Source organism: Doryrhamphus excisus, chromosome 18 (assembly GCF_030265055.1).
Source record: "Doryrhamphus excisus isolate RoL2022-K1 chromosome 18, RoL_Dexc_1.0, whole genome shotgun sequence".
Lineage (NCBI taxonomy): Eukaryota > Metazoa > Chordata > Actinopteri > Syngnathiformes > Syngnathidae > Doryrhamphus > Doryrhamphus excisus.
Genome location: NC_080483.1, coordinates 13435847 through 13454847, shown reverse-complemented (window position 1 = coordinate 13454847; position 19001 = coordinate 13435847). Strand labels below are relative to the sequence as shown.

Sequence of the window (19001 nt, the reverse complement as noted above, 5' to 3'; positions counted from 1 at the left end):
GAAAATATGAGTTCCGCGGTGATAATACTCATTGAGTATTGAAGACCATTATAACCCAAGATGCAGTGTTTGTGTTGTACTGGTTGTATTGTAATCCATCTTTCAAAGTCTCATTGAGTCATATGGTTCCCAAAAGGGCAATTACTATCTAGACGGGAATATCACTGATTGGATTTACTTACCCAAATTTTGCTTTAACTTGCCCCGGGCCATCGGTACATCGTTATTGTCGAGCCCTGATTTTTATCTGCTCGTTTGGTCCTGCTCTCTGCATCCTGGGGTCGCATCACAAAGCTACCAAGACCCAACTGATTTGCAAGGTCCAGTACAAGCTTTCCTTCTCCCAGAACTCCGGGTCGGTTTTGTGTTTATTCCCAAAATATGACTTAGGCAGTTTTGCTGGGGTGACGATTTGTATTTTTCCGTGTTTAAAAATACCCCAAAATTGGCCACATTCTGGTGACAAGCATGAGGTTAAATTATGTCCACGTTGTTTCAGCACCATTGACTTCATACGTTGTAACGCTCGACACAGTAAGCCCGAGGCTCTCAGCTTTCTCCATGGAGGCAAAAGCTTCTACGAGTTAGCCAACATACACGTCAAATATTGTTTGCTATTGTAAATAGAGTTTGTCTTTGTCTTCATGTTGCGATGTGTACACTGCGGAGACTAATCAAGAAACGCCTTGACAGTGTTTACCCCAGTGAAGGGATTGGGTTTGATGTGAATGATACCTTCTTAACTAGAAAAGCACGCGAGAGCTTCCAGGCCCAGCAACAATTTCCCTCTTCAAAGCGGTATTAGTGACTCCATTAAAATCCTGTCACCTTTTTTTCCTTTATGGCAGCTTGAGGCTTCTTGGGAAGAGAAGCAATCACTGTCATTCACATGCTAAGTGACTTTAGCAATTCTGTGAATATTAAAGGGAGAAAAGAACTCCTCCATCATCCATCCTGCCTCGAGTGTTTTGAATATCCTCCTAGCTCTGCAGTATCTCGCCACAAGCCATTACCTCTGCAGAATGCCACATCCTTGATACCTCGGTTGTCCGTCATCACTGAGGTCTAACCACACGGACGGACATACTTACTCCTGAGAGACTGTGCCGCAGATGCTATCCAATAAGCAGGTGTTCAATGACTAGCTTGAAGCTCTACAAGCTTATCATTCCAGCACATTAATCAATGAGGCAATTACACGTATCTCCTCCGCTGCGGGCCCCCCTGGACAACAGGTTGTGCATAGGCGAAGCTCAAGGTGCAAAAAGGTTGGCCCTGTCCCATCCATCACCAAATGAATCATGAGTGTTCTTTGGTTTTGCTTCACAGGTCACAGATGGAGGCACCATCAAGCAGAAAATCTTCACTTACGATGCCATGTTTAATACCAACTACTCTCACATGGAGGACTACCGCAGGCGTGAGGACCTGGTGTACCAATCGACTGTGCGGTGAGCCTCATTAGTAATTACGTTTATTCTTCAGCAAATGACGTGTATTTCGCTCTCTGGGTTTTGTGACTGTAGCAAATGATGAACTATTGATGATTTGGGGAGATGAAATATGAATTGCTCAATGACACATCACATCATTAACAAATCATACATATATATATACCTTTACCGATTTGTTGTCCAAATTCAGCATTTTCACACATAAGAATGGTTAATCGAAGTAAATGAATTCAATTCCAAATATAAAGAAGAATACATATTCCTACGCACAGCAAGCGAAAACTCAAAGTGGAAACCGCCAATGACACACAATGGCCACTAAGTTCCCCTAGGGGGAACCCATTTGACGTGACACACGCACATCTTAAAGGGTTTATTGTATCTGATTATCTGATCTCCCATAGTACAAATGTAAAGTACATGCAAGTAATTTCATGCCTACAGTGATAAAAATCGTTTTTTGAAGATTGTAAACAGGTTTGCCCATGCCATAATTACGTACATATTCCATACATAAAGCCAATTTTCATATTTTCATAGTTTTATGTGCACAAAATTATTTGAAATGTATAGAAATACACATACAATAAATGACTAAAGGAGAGATGGCGAAGGTAGTGGCAAAGGCGGCAATGTGGCCGCGAGATCCACCTTATTTTTTTAATTCAATAGTGTTGCTCACCTTACAACGTTCTCCAGCTCCATTTTGGGTTATTTTTCATATGTGACCAAAAGAAAAGCAGAGACTTGTGCCAGAACAGTTTTAGTTAGACCTGCTGATGATGATGACATCACAGAGAGGCGATGGAGCTGACTTTCAGTTCTTGTTTCTATGTGTAGCATGCTAATAGAGTGCTAATAATTACATTTAATTACATTTAATTATTAATAACACGTACATTGTACACTAACTGGAAAATGTATGTAAACAGAGGATACGTTTTACTAGAAATTTTCAGGATAAACCAAAAAACACGCTCTACATTAATGGCAATTCAAATTCCTGAGTCAAACTTTTGTTATCATAAAATGTCAAACTGTCATACAAGTGTAAAAAAGTGTAAAAAATTGAATATTCAAATGTTAAAACAATAAAATATTTTTATAAAGGGTGTAGTGCTCGTGCTAGTGCCATAGAACATATTCATTCATCGTAACAAGTGGTTAACCACTGAAAAACATTGAAAAACAATTTTAAAAAGTATTATTTTGTCACCTCCTACGTCCTTAATGACATTCAAATTCAGAGGTTCCATTATAATTCATTTTGGCTTAGTAGGAACACCCCCACCCTATTGGATTATATTGTTACCTGATAAGAAATGGCCAAGGTAGGTCAAATACAACAGTCAAATTAAATCGTATTATATGTGATCTATCATAATTAATTTTACGAGACGGAAAAATTTCTGTGGGGGGTCGCACGGCATCCCAATGATTATTATGTGAGCGGCAGTCAGGAGATCAAGGGTTCAAATTTCCCGTGTGGGGGTTTTCTTCCTCCCACATCCCTAAAAGACCAGTCCATGTTCAGTTGCATGGTTGTTTGTTTATATTCATTCATTCATTCATTCATTCATTGGGGGTGCTGGAGCCTATCCCAGTTGTCTTCGGGCGAGAGGCGGGGTACACCCTGGACTGGTTGCCAGCCCATTGTTTGTTCAGTTCAGGATGTACCCTGTCTACTTACTCAAAGTAAGCTGGAACCGAATGAGGACAAGCGGTATCGAAAATGGATGGACGGATAATGTCTGTGATGCTGTCAATGTTTTTCCTGTTTCCTTAACTCTACTGCCTCTGGTGGTCGCTCCTTATACTCTGCTTAAAGCATAGTCCGTCATCTGAAACGTAATTCCATCAAAGCCTTACGCCGCCAAATACTGAATATGATGAATCTGTAGACTTTACCAATGGACATTAGTATGAAAAGCATAGAAAAGGAAAAATGGACGACCGATGCGTGAGATGTATTCCGACAACCCCCAGATCGGCTCTCTTATAGGCCAGGTCGTTAGCCTGATTAGCCTGAAATTCCATCAGTAATGAGGACATTGTGCTTGGGTAAACACTAATCACTGATTTTTTTTTTCTAAAGATAGAGGGTTCAGTCTACAAGAATTAGCAAACATCTGGCCAGGGTGTTCTCTTAGTGGTACTTAAATCCTTGTAAATGCCCACACTGCGTACTCATTAACAGGTTTCTAGGAGTGAATGTACCATCTAGAGAAAGATGAAGTAGTACTCTAAGAGCGGAAGTCCTTCAGGGAATGTCTTTGGATACTCTTGACTTCTGTCTGCCCATCTTGTAATTTTGACTTCCTGCTGCTTTCTTCGCTCTCGACAGATATGTTGAACGTACTGTTTGTCAGGGTTTTGGAACGAGTCCTCTCATTATTGTGCTTCGTGTGGTCTTTGCTCTTCTTGTTGTTGCAGCCGGTGCGTACGTCTCTCTCTGTGTGTTCTCCTGTTTATGTAGCTTTTTTTTTTTTTTTTCTGTTGCTCCCCTTTTGTTTAGTGTGGCTGCCCAACTGAGGATGATTTATCCGGACAAGCCTACTATCCCTTTGGGAGGGTAGCATCATTACAACACATGCACAAAGACACAAAAAACACAAATGCACACATGAAAAGCCTCGACAACGCACAAAGAGGAAGTCGAATTTTAAAATGAGCAAGCACCAGATGCAGATACAAAGTAGCTGCACTGACCTTTACTCATATTTGGATCAGGACGCTTGGCCTGTGTGGTCAGCTAAGGACAATTTTCTTCAGGAATTTGGTAGGAACTCATAGACTAAGTACTTAAAAAATACAATTATGAAGTCAAACTCCTTAACCCGTGACCACTTTAAAACGATGGTGGAAAATGAGTTTCTCGTGCCAAAATATTTCCTTTTTATTTTAACATGGACACAGCTGATGGTTTTATAGTACTTGGCTTTGCATTGGAAATTGATGTTTGAATGGCGTGTGTGGGGAAAATTAATTTGATAGTTTTTGTTACACAATAGCATTGGAATCAAATACTGAATTTTCTCAACTTCTCGTCAAATGTCATGTTATATTGATCAGAAAATTGGAAAGAGGTCCATCGACTTGCCATTATTTTCTTACAGCAAAAACGGCTAGTCAGTAATTGACACACAACATAAAAAAAATATTCTGAATAATGATTTAAGAGATAAGTTCACTATGATACCCATCACTTCTTCAATGGGACTCATTATCCAGGATTGTTATGCACAATATGTGTGAAAATTGACCAAAATTATTTATTATTGAATTTCCCGTAATCTTACAGTCGAATAATATTGTGGGATTGCATTTTCATGACAATCATAATCTACTAATATTACAGAATTTTCACTTGGGCTGTAAAATAGCACCTTAACATTCATTCATTCATTTTCTACCGCCTATCCTCACAAAGGTTGCAGGGGGTGCTGGAGCCTATCCCAGGTGTCTTCAAGCGAGAGGCGGGGTACACCCTGGACTGGTGGCCAGCCAATCACAGGGCACATATAGACAAACAACCATTCACACTCACATTCATACCTATGGACAATTTGGAGTCGCCAATTAACCTAGCATGTTTTTGGAATGTGGGAGAAAACCGGAGTACCCGGAGAAAACCCCCACAGAGATGGCCGAGGATGGAATTGAACTCATTGAACAGTGGTAACTAATTTATTTCATTAATTCAGTGAAGATTTTTATCATAATTAACAAATTGCCCCCACTCATGTAATGCTGAACTTCTTTTTACACTTGTCACAGAGGTTGTACAATACTTGGTCTCACATTCCCGTCCATTCTAAAGAAGATAGATGCCGTCATTTAACTTGTCTTTGACTAAATGAAGATTGATTACAAGCCAGATCCAAATCCCGTTTTGTTGATCCGTCTATAAGGTTCGTCCCACGGTGAATTTTCGAGGTCCCATTATCTCTGTTATGATGGCTGATGGAGGCGCAATAGTATCCTCACACAGAGGCCGAAAGGTCTTGTGAGTGTGTTATCGATTTGTTGTATATAAGCACATACAGTATGTTTCAGTACTCATTGATAATGGATTGGAAAATATTCCATTCCTAATAGTGCTTTGTGACCGTTCCTGTTAAGTTCACTGCGGATTAGACTTGTTCGAAGTTCAGTCCCCTTTAATAATTGCCTACATTGTGTATTGGGCAAGACATCTCTTGATTTGATGTTTTCATCTACGTATGCTCCTGAGTTGGTACGGGTCCGAATCAACCTTGTACAGTTTTACTTGTTCTTCTAAATTCTCTTGAGAAATCGGCCCTTCTGACTGGTCAACACCGTTCTAAAAGGTTTCTTTTGGTAATCCCCTTTTACTGTGTGAATATCATCCCAACAAACAGGAAAATCAATCCCTGTTTATGTTTTATAAACCAATAGCTTCTTTGAAACTGACCTCTCACCTTTGTTTCACGACACAGAATTAACAATAATTGAAGCGATTCTCATTTCTGGCCAGCTATCCGATGATTAAAACGGGTTCAGACGTGACACTGGTATTGACTACATTTGACACGGCCGGCCGTCGCTCTGCTCTGAGAGCCATTACACACAATCATTCAAAGGGAAGAAGAGCAGCTGTGGGTTTTTTTCTATTGTTTTCAAGTGCCAGCGAAAAAGATTAGTCCTTGTGCGACAAACGGCTCACATGTCGCTGATGACACTCGAGCCTTACAGCATTGGATCTCAACTGGGTTGGCTGCGGGATCCACCATCGTCGTTTAATGGCTAGGAATGACCCTAAGGTATACACAAATTAAACTTTTCTCTTGATTAACTCTTGATTTTCTCTTGATTAAACATTTTTTCCAAGAGTATATAAACACAACATCCTCTCACAGTCTCCTTGGTTGATATGAAAAAGTGTACATTTTCGGGAAAAGCAAGCATTGACCAGCGTGCTCGATGGAAAAATCAGATTATATAAGTTAGCTGTTGGCCTAGCCCAGATCCCTCTGTTTTCTATCACACCGCCTGCGGCGCTTTCTCTGCACCTGCGGTGCAGTAGTGGGGGTCGAGGCTGAGTTGGGCCACCGGAGGGTGCCTGGCTTCTGTAGTTTTACTGGAGTACTCGGGTTTTAAAGTCCATAAAGAGCTGCTACCAATGTGTAACAGTAACTTTCAACAGTACATGTATTCTGGTCAAGCCAAACTCGGTACTTACAAAAACATGTAAACACATCGGGAAAGTGAGGGGCTGCTGCATCCCAGTCACAGCGCCATGTCAACCCTTCAGAATAAAAGCGTAATATTTGATTTTTAATGCCAATTTCATTGCAGTTCCTGGTAATTACTGTTCTGTTTTGGAATCATGAATTGCAATCAACTGAACAGTAATAAACATTACTGCACCCTAGCTGGTTCAGTAATGCAAATTGCATCAAAACCGTCAAATAAATTAGATAATCACCAGGCTAAACAAACAACAGAGATGGCTGACATCGAGCATTTTGTGTTCCTTCAAAATTGGAGAATGATTGTGTTTCAGTGGATACATAAAATAAAATGATAAAAAAAAATTCAATGTTTTCCAATATCAATGCTGATGTCTGTGGGCTGCATGGCGGATGAGTGGTTAGCACGCAGGCCTCACAGCTAGAAGACCCCAGTTCAATTCCACCCTCAAGTATCTCTGTGTTGAGTTTGCATGTGTGGGTTTTCTTGCTAGGTTAATCACCGACTCCAAATTGTCCATAGGTATGAATGTGAGTGTGAATAGTTGTTTGTCTATATGTGCCCTGTGATTGTCCAGGGTGTACCCCGCCTCTCGCCCGAAGACACCTGGGATAGGCTCCAGCACCCCCATGACCCTCGTGAGGAGAGGAAAAGCGGTAGAAAATGAATGAATGAATGAATGTGTCTGTGGGCTGCATGGTGGTCAAGTGGTTAGCATGCAGGCTTCACAGCTAGAAGACCCCATTTCAATTCCACCCTCGGCTATATCTGTGTGGAGTCTTCACCAGGTACTCCGGTTTCCTCCCACATTCCAAAAACATGCTAGGTTAATTGGCGACTCCAAATTGTCCATAGGTATGAATGTGAGTGTGAATGGTTGTTTGTCTATACGTTCCCTGTGATTGGCTGGCCACCAGTCCAGGGTGTACCCCGCTTCTCGCCCGAAGACAGATGGGATAGGCTCCAGCACCCCCGCGACCTTCGTGAGGAAAAGCGGTAGAAAATGAATTAATTAATTAATGTTTTCCAATATCAATGCTGACGTGTCTGTGGGCTGCCTGGTGGACAAGTGGTTAACACGCAGGCCTCACAGCTAGAAGACCCCATTTCAATTCCACCCTCGGCCATATCTGTGTGGAGTTTTCACCGGGTACTCCGGTTTCCTCCCACATTCCAAAAACATGCTAGGTTAATTGGCGACTCCAAATTGTCCATAGGTATGAATGTGAGTGTGAATGGTTGTTTGTCTAGTATATGTGCCCTGTGATTGGCTGGCCCGCCTCTTGCACAGAAATAGTAAATCTTTGGATTGAATTACATAATATTCTATATTGTGTATTTTCTATCCATGCAATAATTCTCCCGCATCAATGAATGGTGTGTTTAGGCAAGCAAACAACAGCACGGCAGCTTTGTGGGTAAGGAATAGAGAGATGAGCTACCTCAGCGCTTCTTCTAATCTAACCAAAACCAATCACATATCCCTTGACGCTTTCAGAGGCACGGTATTATGCTCATCATTTTTGCTTCATCATTGCTCCCTCCTCCAGGAAACACGAGTGATTACACACATCTGTGTGCATGCCTCTCCCTCTCCAGCGAGGACTGGCTGCGTTGACCTCCTTCACCCATAAAGCTTTGGACCAGAAGGAATATCAGACGGCGTGCTTGTTATTTTGATGGAGGGATTGACTGCTATTTTTCACGCTCCATTTAGACAGTGGCATATGCTTGCATTAGCAGGCGCAGGGAGCTCTGCACACAGTCTTCCTAAAGAGGAAAGAGCTTTCCTATACAACTCCTGGGGGACAATCGATCCCCCCTCTGCGGTGTTCTGTGTTTGCCGCTGATCCACCAGGATCTACACATTTCACAGTCTGTGGTCTACTTGGGAGACCTTGCAGGGTTCATATGTTTGCTTATTCAATTTATTTTGTCAGACTCTTAGAACCTACAAACCAATGTATCACCCCCCCGGCCTCCATGTGTGCATAGCTTACTGTTGTTACTGTTGTTACACTCACAGTGAGCATCATTTGTCTCCAACTTCCCAGGCAGCCCGACACATTACTTCACCCTCGTTCTTTCTGGTCTTCAGGTTAAGTGCAATAACAACATGGTTGCTTTCCAAGGGAGTTCTATTTTTGGAACCGACTCTCCTGCCTTGTGCATTTCCTGTCACTTCTCACAAGACAAAACACATTTAATAAGACTGTGATTTCATGACTTGGGCAGCACAGTGGTTGAGTGGTTCGCAATGACATTTTATGTTTGAATATGCAGAGATTTTTAAATGTAGAGTTAGAACCAGTGCTGTATTGGTGCTAGTTCCAACAAGGGGAAGACCAGGGTTCAATTCCACCCCCGGCCATCTCTGTGTGGAGTTTGCATGTTCTCCCCGTGCATGCGTGGGTTTTCTCCGGGTACTCCGGTTTCCTCCCACATTCCAAAAACATGCTAGGTTAATTGGCGACTCCAAATTGTCCATAGGTATGAATGAGTGTGAATGGTTGTTTGTCTATATGTGCCCTGTGATTGGCTGGCCACCAGTCCAGGGTGTACTCTGCCTCTCGCCCAAAGACAGCTGGGATAGGCTCCAGCACCCCCGCGACCCTCTTGAGGAAAAAGCGGTAGAAAATGAATGAATGAATGAGTTAATAAGTGCTAGCTAACAATGCACATCATTGGGACACATCTATTTTGATTATGAAACCCTCTAAAAAAAACTCAAACAACGTTTTAATCGTTTTATATACATGTTGTAATCATCCAAGAACAAGTACATTGAATATACCATGTAATACTTGTAATATCTTGCCGTATTTTGATGATTTAGGATGCATTTCTAGGGCCTAGTTTGAGGCTGAGCTGTCACTCAAGTTTTTGACTGGACTCCTCCTTCTACTCCTCCATGATTACTTCTTTTGGTGGATGTTCGACACTTTGCCCTCGTCCACCTTAATTCCATCTGTGGATGCCCCACAAGTCCTCATTTGGGTTCACGTCTGGAGATGAACTTACCATTCCTTCACCTTCTGCTTCCTCAGCAATGCACTTGTTCATTTTAGATGTCTTTAGGCTCACAGACTTGTTTCCCAACAATAATGGTTTCCTGTTGAAGGCTACATGGCGGACGAGTGGCCACACAGCTAGGAGACCCGAGTTCGATTCCACACTCAGCCATCTCTGTGTGGAGTTTGCATGTTCTCCCCGTGCATGTGTGGGTTTTCTCCGGGTACCCTGGTTTCCTCCCACATTCCAAAAACATGCTAGGTTAATTAGCGACTCCAAATTGTCCATAGGTATGAATGTGAGTGTGAATGGTTGTTTGTCTATATGCGCCCTGTGATTGGCTGGCCACGAGTCCAGGGTGTACCCCGCCTCTCGCCTGTCTCTGATGTATTATGTTACATGGCTCATTTAAGATTTCCAGTTGATCAGTAATTAGCTGTGACAGAAGACAGTGAGTCATCGAAGATGTGTTGAACGTTTCATTACAACACTTTTGAAAATGAAGAAACCCAATGTGTCAGGTATTGATTCTCTTGAACATTTTGTTGTCAACTGGTCCGCTAGTTTGAACTCGCTGTGGTTGTAGGTTCCTTTGTGGCCTCCTCACCATTTTTATAGCAGGCAGCAAATCCTCCCCTCCATGTTGGTTATGTCTGGTTTCTTTTCACAACACTTGTCTTGCTTTGAATCCATGAATTCAAAAATCTGGACTGTGGATAGCAGATAGGGCTTTGTATGTTAAAAAAAAACAAAGCAATAGGCTACATCAGCGTTTACTGGAATGTAGTCAGCCAAGACAAAGCCAATTAACTCCCCTCTGGAGAGATTCACAATGCTACCCTCATCATTTTATAATACAATTTTAAAAAAAGAGAGAGAGACTATTTTACACTTATCCCTCGAGCATGTCTGTTGAGACAGTCTCACTTTATGGCTGGAGGTACTCACATTTTTTTTTTAATATATACTGATCTTTATTTTTTCAAATATTTGTTCATCATTGGTTTATTCAAGCTTTACGTTGTCTTGCTTATTGTGGTTCTTAGATCAACTAAATGAGACAATTACTAACAAGTACTAACAAGTATACTAAGTAGTTTTCGATATAAATTGAAATAGAGGTGAGCTGAAGAAAACAAAGAAAAGTAAAGGCAGTGCAACCAATGCAAGATACTCATAACTGCCGAAAATGCATTATACATATAATACAAGGTCAAGGAAAAAATTATTGGGACAGTTGTATCAAAATATTTTGTATCAAAATAGTCCTAAAAAATGTACTGAAATCAACACATCTGATGTGGCGAATTTTGAAAATGGATAAGATAAGATAAGATATGCCTTTATTCGTCCCTCAGTGGGGAAATTTGCATTGCACAAGAGTACAGAATCAGTTAAGCAGTACAAAATACACAATATAGAAAAATAAACAATATAAACAACCCAAGTATTAACAAAATCAACAATTTTACACAGAGTTATACACAAATACAGTATGCACGTAATATGAAACTAGATGAGATATATGACCAGTCTATACACTGAGATCTTGCTAGTGAGTTAATTTGATGCATTATAGAAATGCTTCACATAGAACATAATATATTGCATTTAGAGCCTTAATATTGCAGATATTGCAGAATGGAGTCTGGAGTAACTATACTGAATATAAAAAACAAAGTATTGCACAGATGTACATAGCGGTGTAGAAGTCTATTAGGATACAAATGACAATAATCATATGGATTAGATTTATATTATGCCTGCATCAGTAGCGACAGCTGCCCTGAGGTAGACTGACGGAAATGTGTCTGCTAATTCGCGCCAAACATTCATTCAGTGTGAGCAGCACTAGAGGCAAGGTGGGTAAAGTGTCTTGCCCAAGGACACATCAACTTTGACTGGGATGGAGTAATTGGGATCGAAACGGATCGAATACCAACCTTCTGGTTTCTGGATGACCTGCTCTAACTCCTGAGCCACTACCACCCTTACCAATCTTACACGCATCTCCGCATCTTAGGTGTTCGAGCAAAAGCCGAGCAACGAGCAGGCAACATATTAAAAAAATTATAAACTGCACCACAACAGTACAGAATTCAACATAACACTTGGGTGTTTCTGGGAAGGAGGATTCTGGTGCTGAAAAGTAAAAAAGAAATAAATATTTAAATATTTGAGCACACAGAAAATAAGCAATTCAATGTTATTTTTCACAACAAAAATAACAAGATTAACATGTATTGAGCACTCTAATGAATGGTTGTGTTTTTGTATCATGAGATAATAACTCGGTGGGTTAATGGGATTGATCGAAAGGTAGCGTCACTGATACTCTCGGAGTTATGCATCCAATAAACTACTGTTTGCGTTGGTTAACATAAACACAAATGTACCTTTTTATTTTCATGGTGGCAATGAAACTAATCCCAGGTGACTTTGAGCAAGAACTGCACTGACAACCAGAAGTATAAGACTTAATTAAGACACTGTCAACAACTGACATCTTAACGTTTATAAATTAATTCCTTTTACAGTGATGTGCACTTATGCTATTTCCATCAGTGTTACAACAATTACAGTAAATATCACTGAAGCATTATAATTACCATTTATAGCCGGATTTTGACAGAACACACAATGCATCCCTTAAGAATTGTACCAAGGGAGCTCAATGGCCCAGTAAACACGCATACAGTCTGTTACATTGAACCATATAAAGCGCTGTCTCGTGTGGCGGCCAACTGTCTAGAGTGTTGCGGTCAGTCAGGTTAAACTGTCCTCGTGCGACCGTGGGTGAGTCACCACAGTGGAACACACTCAAAACAGCTTTGGACCAACAGTAGGAACAAGCCTGAGATATCATCGGGCGCTGTGGACGACCTTGTCATTTTTTTAGTAAATATTTATGTCCCGTGCGGCTTTTGTCCTGTTTCTCTTTGGAATAATATATAACAATGACAATATGACAAAATGCTGTGTTGCGATTTATAAATGAGCTACTGTCATGCTAGCATGGTTGATTATTTGGCCTTTGGGGGATCATAAGAAATAAAAGTGCTGATCATATTTCCAGCCAAATAATGAAAACCTCATTCATTCATTTTCTACTGCTTATCCTTAGGTCACAGGGGGTGCTGGAGCCTATCCCAGCTGTCTTCTGGCGAGAGGCAGGGTAGACCTTGGACCCTTGGTCCCCAGCCAATCACAGGGCACATATAGACAAACAACCATTCACACTCACATTCATACCTATGGACAATTTGGAGTCGCCAATTAACCTAGCATGTTTTTGGAATGTGGGAGGAAACCGGAGTACCCGGAGAAAACCCACACATGCACGGGGGGGACATGCAAACTCCACACAGAGATGGCCGAGAGTGGAGTTGAACTCAGTTCTCCTCGCTGTGAGGCCTGCGCGCTAACCACTTGACCGCCGTGCAACCAAAACCAAAACATTCATTCATTCATTCATTCATTCATTTTCTACCGCTTATCCTCACAAGGGTCGCAGGGGTGCTGGAGCCTATCCCAGCTGTCTTTGGGCGAGAGATGGGGTACACCCTGGACCGGTCGCCAGCCAATCACAGGGCACATATAGACAAACAACCATTCACACTCACATTCATACCTATGGACAATTTGGAGTCGCCAATTAACCTAGCATGTTTTTAGAATGTGGGAGGACACCGGAGTACCCGGAGAAGACCCACACATGCGAACTCCACACAGAGATGGTCGAGGTTCTAGCTGTGAGGTCTGCATGCTAACCACTTTTCCACCGTGCAGCCACGAAAACCTCATGAATCCACTTTTTATGACTTTTCTCAAATGATGATATTTCCATTTATAGACTATTAAAAGTGTATCAAAACAATGTTTTATGTTTGAAAACATTTTATAGCACCATGTTCATAGGAATAATTCCTCATCTTGTTTTTAATAAAGGGTGATGACGAACCTTTTGAGTTGTTCAGTTGTGAAACAACAGATTATCATTTATGGTGTGTTCTATAAACAAACATCTTTGTTGCCGGTTTTACCCTTTTTTTTCACCTCCAACGAACCCCATGGTGTTGTCTCGGAGCCCCTTCTTTTCAACTGCTTAGTCAACATCTACAGATTCTACATCAGGCTTTACTGTTATGTGCTCCCTTTTGCCACCAAACTCAACTACACCCTCGAACACATCGTTCTCAAATTTATCAGCAATAAAAGTGAAACTCTGCTCTGCTCTGTTTCTCGCCCCCCCCCACCCCCACCCAAGGATAACAGTCCTCTATTCTCCTGAGATTCTGCATCTGCAAAACAAGGGCATTACATTCTTTCCTTTCAGCACCATGATACTGTTTTTTAAAACTTTGACCCATTAGCCTCATTCAGAGACACTGGCCACACCATCTTGTGGCGATGTTACATAATTGCACCCATTTCTGTGAAAACAAGATAGCGGCAAGTTAAATAGGCAAACTACATTTGCCTATTACATATTACAAATCTAAAATATTGTCCATCTGATCCCAAACAGGAACAAATATTTTAATGTTATGATAATATAAGGACCTCAGTCTTACAAAGACAAAGATGAGTTCCAGTATAATAATCACTAGGTCCTTTCTTACCACAAATATCAAGGAAAAATATCAAGAAAAAGTACACTGCAGACAAAGGCTTGGGTCAGAGGAGGCGATTTTATTGTATCAAAATATTTCCTAGTGCCAAAATGGCAGTGTCTGTTCTTTTCAACATTGTTGTGTTTTCTAGGCTCCCAGAGGTCCGGATCTCGGACAACGGACCTTACGAATGCCATGTGGGAATCTACGACCGTGCAACAAGGGAGAAGGTTGTTCTGGCGTCAGGGAATGTTTTCCTCACCGTCATGTGTGAGTACCTGCTACCGTCATTTACAAACATAAGGGTTTGGAGTGATATCATTAGTGACTGTGATTACTAGCTAATGCACTCTACTATCAGAGTGTTTGGTTTTAATGAATATCAAGTATGTTGAGAATTTGGGTACTCCATGAGGTACAGTAAGGTTGCAGTCTTAAGAACCGAGGGTATAAGCTGCCTACCAGATAGAAGTTAGGTCTTCATTGTCTCAAACAAAGTGGGTGGTTCTCGGTTTTAATGCCGGGCGGGAAGAAGCGAACGATACAGCGGTGGGACAGCCGAAGCACCCCCGACTTAGCTAGGTCCTAAATTACCGCACCGCTGGAGACGAAGACGAATGGCCTCTGGCATTGTGGCTAATTGCTGTCTAAACTGAAACAGAATTATTCATAACCTATTAGTGTGTCAAGTTCAATAGGAAGTAGGAGAGCGGAGGGAACCGAGGAAACAAAACGAGAGGGAGAGAGAAAGTTTAATTAATAGCAAGCAGTACACGGAAAGTATTTTAATTTTTTAAAGGGCTTCATAAATAAGAATTATCATTTTAATGAATCCCCCTGCCAAGAAATTCAATCATCCAATTTTAAAAAGGATAAACCGTGAACTCTTGCTACCTTCGCGACTGCCCTTCAAAGTTTTTCTTCCTGTGTGTTGACTTCATGAAGAACTTCTTATCCTTGAATAACTCATACTATCATGTATATTTTCCCCTTAAGATATAACAATTAATCTTACAATAATTGTGTAAATTTAAAATCAGTGAAGTTAGATTGGTGCAATCTGAAGAATATTTATATTCGTAATTACGCACATAAATGCATTGTCGTCACTATTTTATAGTGCATGATTATAAATAAATCACACCGCAAATGGAAAAATTATACAAAGAATATTCATTGTGACCATACAGTGCATTGAATAAATTCATCAGATGCTTTTTGTCACATTGTAAGATTATTCCGAATAGTGCTTCCACCTGAATTAGCTTGTCATGTCTATTTCATTTCTTTTGCATGCATTGGCCTTTTACATAATTTGCTAAATGGCTGTTGATTTGCATTTTGCACAGTAATTTGCGTATATATCCACATCTTTTCCAGCTAATGTGATGTCTGATCTAATACCATTCTCAGGCCCATAGTTTCATGCGTCGACTCAACACACAAATTCTAATTTGTTGGCAAACAAAGTAAGTCTGCATTCAAAATAGGCTAGGTTCAGTATTTACTTCTCAAAGTACAGGTATTATTTGTGGGGCCTTTTATTTCTACGGGAATGGTGCTTGAAATAGGAAGTCACATGACATTTCAGTATATTGTGATTCAATCATGTCGGGGTGGGGGTTCTGACCCATCACCAATCACATAAAATAGATATTTCATTGTGCAGACAGAGACATATCCATCTTTATGAAGCTAAGGTCGTAATTTCAGGCTTTGCTGGGTGAATTAAATCAATACGTCTTTTGCCAGTGTTGGAGATTGGGTCATTATTTGTTATTACCCAAAGTGATTCCAATATTCGACATTCCAAAGATGACGAGGAAAGGTCATTTGTCTCCGCTGGCTTGAGTTTGACCTTGACAAAACCGCCCTTGGTCGAGCGTTGCTGTTGTGTTGTATGCATGAAATGGACATTTTAGGTATTGGTATTAACTTTTCTAAAATTTTGAATGGAGAACACCTTTGTATTTGTAGCCAGCGTAAATGAATGCTAAGGTTTAGTGATGCTAATTACCTTCTCATCTTATAAAAGTAGGATTTGTTCGAATAATTGATGCTCAACTTCAACTAAGCGCTGCATATATTGTGCGGCTTGTCTATAAATCGGTGGGATTAATGGTGTAGGAGCTGCAGACAAGGCTGTGTATGAGGCGTTAAGTATATGGAGATGGAGTTCTTCCTGGAGATGAGAGAGAACATGTTAGCCCCAGTTGACCCAAAGACGATGGTCTGTATTTTTAGACTCCTTTTCGGGAATGTCGGAAATATTCAGGCCTTCCTGATATGACTTGCTCTTACTTTGTCACTTATCCCACGTCTTGCCTTTTTGGCACTAACAGCATTGAAATGTGCTGTTTACTGTGCAAAAAAATGTCTCGTGCATAAGGCAGCTACATGTCAGTTTTCGACAAGGTGATGCAGCTACAAGCGACGTGCCCTAATTTTATTGTTTTTCTATCCTCCGGCATCATTTTGTCTCTACAGTATATTATTATATTTTTGGTGTTGCTGTTAAGAAACACATGCCACTCTGTTCCATTAAGGCTCCTGACATCCACTTTAAATGGCTGGGAGAAATGACAGCACCAATGGAAAAAAGCTGGCTCAAGGCCCCACCAATGGAGGAAGAATGAGCAGATGAATTATTAAATGTTTGTCTTTGAGCGAAAACCCTGGAGTGATGAGGCAGGCAAAAAAATAAACAGCTCACGAGCTTCCTCAAGGATTTTCCTACCCAACACTGAACTCGTAGTCTGGGCATCCGTGTCTGTGATCAAGATTTTATCAGCTTCTCTGGTGTCTGATTGTTTTCTTGTATTATTTAAAAGAGAGTTGAAGAATTTAACAAAGAGTGGAATATCGTACTTATCATTTTGTCAGAACTGACCGAGTCACATTATTGGTATGCACTCATATAAAGTGTCCATTCATTCATTTTCTATCGCTTATCCTCACAAGGGTCGCGGGTGTGCTGGAGTCTATCCCAGCTGTCTTCGGGTGAGAGGCGGGACTGGTCACCAGCCAATCACAGGGCACATATAGACAAACAACCATTCACACTCACATTCATACCTATGGACAATTTGGAGTCGCCAATTAACCTAACATGTTTTTGGAATGTGGGAGGAAACCGGAGTACCCGTAGAACATGCAAACTGCCAGAGCAGGGAATCGAACCTGTGATTCCTAGCTGTGTGCAGCCTCATTTAAAGTGTATTTGCCCCAAGTAGTCATCAGTGAGGCACTGTGGATAATGCCTCTTTACACAGCCTTGTTCCGCTGTCACTCATTTCATACAGAAAAATGTGTCTCAGATTCTTGCGTCACACTCATCAGCTCATATTCTGCTGCTTTGGAACTGAAGTGGTAGTTTATGTCGGAGGATGATCATGCTCCATTTGCATGCCCGAAGCTATCGTGAAGATTAGCAGAGACCGTCCTAAAAATAAAAAGCTAGTCAGGAAATGTCAAAATCTCAACAATGTGAGTAAACGGTAGCTTTTTTTTTGTCAGGAGCCAATCACCAGCTATCACTGCACTCACAACAAACTTGTCAACCCGTTGAAAAGGTCATTAAGGTCATTATATTTAAATATCAGTATGGCAATATAACAGTCTGAGTCACAGTGTAATCTTACTGAGAACAACACTAAATTCATCACACAGCAACTTAACACTACAAAAGTATACCTCATAATTAAACAAACATTCATTCATTCATTTTCTTGCACTTATCCTCACATATAAAATGAAAAAGTTCACCATTTGTGCTCTGACACAATCCAGTGTAATACAGGTCGAATAAATAAAAAGTACATGTAATATTCGGTTCATGCTCATCCATGTTATGATGAACTCCCATAAATGAATAAAAACTTTGGTTCGTAAACACAACACTTGCTTGAGAACTGTTGCTCCCAACCACACCAAAACAACATCAGCAAACTCAGCACCCTGTGAATTCTCCCCCTAATGACCGCCATTATTACCACAATGGATATGGCCTATTTCTGCTTCCTCCTCAAACACACCGGTCTTCACTCTTTTTGAGAACCGGAGACATGTCCTCACTTCATCTTACCCTGGCCAGACACCCTGCAGGCTTTGGTTTCAACCCAGCAGAAGCCGCTGCAAGTGTGACCATATGGCATGGCATTTATCTTAAAGAGGTTGGAACCACAGTACCGAGAAATTTTAAGCTGTGGCAATGAACAAACAGCGTTTACTGCATGTGACATTGAGAGATATTTATTAGACCCTGCAGGGTACAGTGGCTTCTGACTGTCTTGCATTAATAATGTTGTAACTTTCCTTCAATGATGATATGAGACACCCGTCGTGGCAGAGTAGCAGTGTGGGACCTTTTGCAAAGATCATTTGTGTATGGGCACCATTTGCCAGCTATGTAATCTGCTATATTTGACATGAATGATATCAAACTAGTGACGTTCTACTGAAGTTCCGAAATAGATCACAAGGAATATTAACCATCTTTTCATCAATTGATTGTTATTTTAAACTGATGCTAGAATCTTTCCTTGAAAGTTCTGAACTCCGGTTTCTACGGAGTTTTTACATAAGTGTGGCCAATTATTGCTGCCATCGAGGAATTATCAAACTTCCATTGCTTTTTCTTTAGAAAGCAAACTTGTTGAGGATGCATCAACAATGCCTCTGCTGGATGCAGCCAATTAGTGTCCTCACT

General features: G+C 41.0%; 1 protein-coding gene across 2 annotated transcripts in view; it reads left to right on the top strand.

The window, feature by feature from the left end:
• igsf21a (immunoglobin superfamily, member 21a) overlaps positions 1-19001 on the top strand; it is a 190156-nt gene that overhangs the window by 106750 nt on the left and 64405 nt on the right. For both annotated transcript variants that reach the window (XM_058054592.1, XM_058054591.1), the window contains exons 3-4: positions 1330-1451; positions 14445-14563. In XM_058054592.1, the coding sequence (XP_057910575.1) occupies positions 1330-1451; positions 14445-14563 (241 nt within the window). The remainder of the gene's footprint in view (positions 1-1329; positions 1452-14444; positions 14564-19001) is intronic.